Below are 3,598 nucleotides of genomic sequence, written 5' to 3'. Positions count from 1 at the left end.
GAGGTACAATACAAGGCCTATACAGGACTACATATATACAGTCTAACACCCTCCCTCAATCTTAACTGTAGCCTGAAGTACAAAGTAAGTTAAGATTGCGCCTACAGCCTACAAACTGTGGTTGTGGAAGAGGCTTCGTGAAGATGTCAGCAAGTTGATCTTTGGAGGAGATGAACTTGATACAAAGCAGTCTCTGTGCAATACGTTCCCGAACAAAGTGATAGTCAACCTCGATGTGTTTCGTCCTAGCATGAAACACCGGATTAGATGAAAGGTATGTAGTGCCGATGTTATCACACCACAGAACTGGAGGATGACCTGGAGAGACTCTCAGCTCTCGCAACAGAGACTGTACCCATATGATCTCAGAGGTAGCATCAGCAACAGCTTTATACTCAGCTTCAGTACTGCTACGAGACACGGTGGCTTGCTTGCGTGCATTCCAGGCGATCAGGTTAGGACCAAAGAACACTGCATATCCCCTCGTGGATCGCCGATCATCAGGACTTTCAGCCCAATCCGCATCAGAGAAAGCCGAAAGTTCACAAGACGGTGCAGGCTGAAGGAGCAGACCATACGAAGCAATAGAAGAAATATATCGCAGGATGCGCTTAACTACCGAGAGATGAGTGCTCCTTCAGAAAAATCTTATGCTTATCTTTTAGAAAAGTGATCGCACATATATGGTGTGATTTTTAAATTCTTGATTACCCAATATTTACGTGATTTAATTGAATCGGCACTTACCATGAAAAATCGGAGTTGAGAGGTGGTGGTGCGAGGTGAGGCGAAAATAAGTGAAAACGATCCATGTATGATTAGTACCTTCAAACTTTCCAATTTATGATCGACGAATGGCAGTCATTAATGCACGGTCTAGTACTCCTGATTTCTCTCAATAATAAAGACGGGATTTTTATCTTCCGTCGTCCAAGACACTAGATCGGATTGATTTGGCAAAGATTGCAAAATCAAAATATTGATATATTTCCATGTATTACTTATCCTCCCCATCGCTAGTACGTATTAATTTCATGCCAACGGTTACTTGATAATCCGTTCTATTGGTTGCCTGCATAAATACACGCCGCCGATCGACTGGTGTGCAACACTATGATAGTCACGGTGAGGGCGAGGTGAGTAGGACCGACGATAGTGATATGGCGATGCATCCTCGGGTTGCTTTACTCCTCACCCTCGTCCTCCTCCTGGCTACCGGAGACGGCATCCTCACCGTCGGCACTCCGTCCGCGATCATCACAAGGACATGCGCCGCCGTCGGCCGACCCGGCGGGCAACTGGGTTACGAGTACGAGTCCTGCGTGGGCGCGCTCTCCTCCGACCCGGCGCGTGAGCTCGCCGTCGTGGCCACCAGCCTCACCGTGGCCAACGTCACGTCGACGCTGCTCGTCGTCAAGGACCTCGTCAAGAACCTCGGCGGCTGCCTCCGCTACTACAGGGAGATGAACAGGACCCTGGACGCCGCGCTCGGTGACCTCCGTGCCGGGCGCGTCGAAGCGGCGTCGGACAAACTGCTGGAGGCCAACCAAGATCCCGACAAGTGCGACCTGCTCTTGTTTGAGGGGAGCGCGAACAAGAATCCATTGGGCAAGGAGAACATCTACGCCGACTGGCTGTCCCAATTGGCATATGCGATTGCTAGCTTGCCGGCGCCGAAGCCTCTGCTGTAATCGTAGCTACGTTGCTAGCTGGTGTTTGATTCCCATTTGCCCGATCGATCGCATAAAATGGAATTGCCATTTGTTGTCCAACGTGTGCGATGTGTTTCATAAAAAAAAACATGTGCGATGCCATTTCCATATACACAATGAGCATGTTTGGTTGCCCGCATGCAGCCTAACTAGACCCGCGCGGGATGTGCGCGGCCTGTTTGGTTGCCTGGGCTGCATGCGGTTTGAGGCCCGCACGGACCTTAAAACAGCCCGCAGAGAGATGTGACTGGCGAGCGATTTTGGGCCAGCCGGTTCCCAGCCGGTTCTTACTGGTTTTGGGAACCATCTAGAAGGTTCATGAACTGTTTTTTTCTTTTTCTTTTTTTACTCTTTCTTTTTTTTCTTCTTCCTTTTTCTGGTTCTTTTTCCTTTCTTTTCTTTTCGTTACTTTTTTGTTTTATTTCTGTTTTCCTTTTCAAGTTAATTTCTCTTTTCAACACATTTTATTTCTTTGGTTTTTATTTCCATATGTGTTCTTATCTTTTTTTAAATATTCAACAAATTGTGTTTCTAGAAAATGTACAGTTTTTGAAAAAATGTTCTCAAAATTTAAAAATTGTTCTTGTTACACAAAAAAGTTTAAACTTTCGAAATTCAGAAAAAGTACCGGATTTCAACTTTATGTTCACGTATTCAAACAGAATTAACGCCCCCAAATTTATTCGGGATTTTTCAAAATTGTTCTCCATTCCAAAATTTGTTCTCAAGATTCAAAAAATGTTCGTGCTTTAAAAAATTGTTTGCGCTTCCAAATTTGTTCTCCGTTTCAATATTTGTTCTCCACATTCAAAAAATGTTCATGCTTTAAAAAACTGTTCTTTCAAAAAATGTTTTGGAAATCCAAATTTGTTTCAATTTTTTGTTTGTGTTTGTGAAAAAAATCGTACGTTCAAAAAAATACACAAAATTGGCCTATTAGACATATTAAAAAATTACTCAATGTTTGTGTGTTTGAAAAAATGTTCGTGTTTCAAAAATTGTTTGAAGTTTCAAAAATTGTCCGCGTTTTACCAAAAAGTTCGTATTTACAAAAATGTTCGGAGCTATAGAAAAATGCCTTCATTTTTATTTATTTTTTGTTCACGTATACTGAAAAAATAGCATTTACAAAATTGCTTTCTGTTTCAAAATTTGGTTCTGAATTTTCAAGAATTGTTTCTGTTTTAAATTTTTGTTCACCAATTAAAAAATATAACATTCTCAGAAAATGTTCTGGATTTCAAAATTGGTTCATAAATTCAAGAAATGCTTCTGTTTTTAACTTTTTGTTCACAAGTTAAAAAAGATTTGAGGAATTCAAAAAATGTTCATATTTATTAACTTTTGTTCACCAATTCAAAAAAATGGGGATTTCCAAAAATGTTCCCTCTTTGCAAAATTGTTCACATCATCAAAATGGTAATGTTTTTCAAAATTTGACCCCAAATTCCAAAAATGTTCCGGGGAATTCAAAAAACTGTTCACGTCTTGAAAAATTTGTTCGTAATTTTGAAAAATGTTCGCGCTTTCAGTTTTTTGTTCCTGTTTTTTAGAAAATGTTTTCATTTTCGAGAAATTCTTCTTGATTTCAGGAAAAAAATGTCGTTTTCATGTTGTGCCCTTATTTTGATTTTTTTTAGATTCCCAAAAATGTTTCAAATTTAATTTTTTTTATCTCTATGAAATATGAAAATGTTTGCACCTTATGGTGGCTATTAGCGCTGCTCACTTGCACTAGGTTATTGTTCGATCCCTGTCGCTGCTGTATGTTGCTTTAAGTCTGGCGCTTCGATTTTCACATGAGAAGTTGACTGTCGCAGCGGTTAGCATGGCCTTCGAGGTCCCAGGATCGATCCGCGGCTCTAGCGCCCTCTGTTTTTTTGGGT

The 3,598-nt window shown here is 41.1% G+C and overlaps 1 protein-coding gene across 1 annotated transcript; it reads left to right on the top strand.

The window, feature by feature from the left end:
* Positions 1-1,140: 1,140 nt before the first annotated feature.
* Positions 1,141-1,793, top strand: LOC119306645. The gene has a single exon (XM_037582819.1). The coding sequence runs from the start codon at positions 1,161-1,163 to the stop codon at positions 1,689-1,691; it is 531 nt and encodes a 176-aa protein (XP_037438716.1). The 5' UTR covers positions 1,141-1,160; the 3' UTR covers positions 1,692-1,793.
* Positions 1,794-3,598: the final 1,805 nt, after the last annotated feature.

This window comes from Triticum dicoccoides, chromosome 5B (assembly GCF_002162155.2).
Source record: "Triticum dicoccoides isolate Atlit2015 ecotype Zavitan chromosome 5B, WEW_v2.0, whole genome shotgun sequence".
Lineage (NCBI taxonomy): Eukaryota > Viridiplantae > Streptophyta > Magnoliopsida > Poales > Poaceae > Triticum > Triticum dicoccoides.
The sequence above is the reverse complement of the archived record's forward strand: the minus strand, read 5'-3'. Positions and strand labels throughout refer to the sequence as shown.

Bases quoted from the DNA above. Each gene is read 5' to 3' on its own strand.
- LOC119306645 (XM_037582819.1), top strand. From the start codon at position 1,161: ATGGCGATGCATCCTCGGGTTGCTTTACTCCTCACCCTCGTCCTCCTC.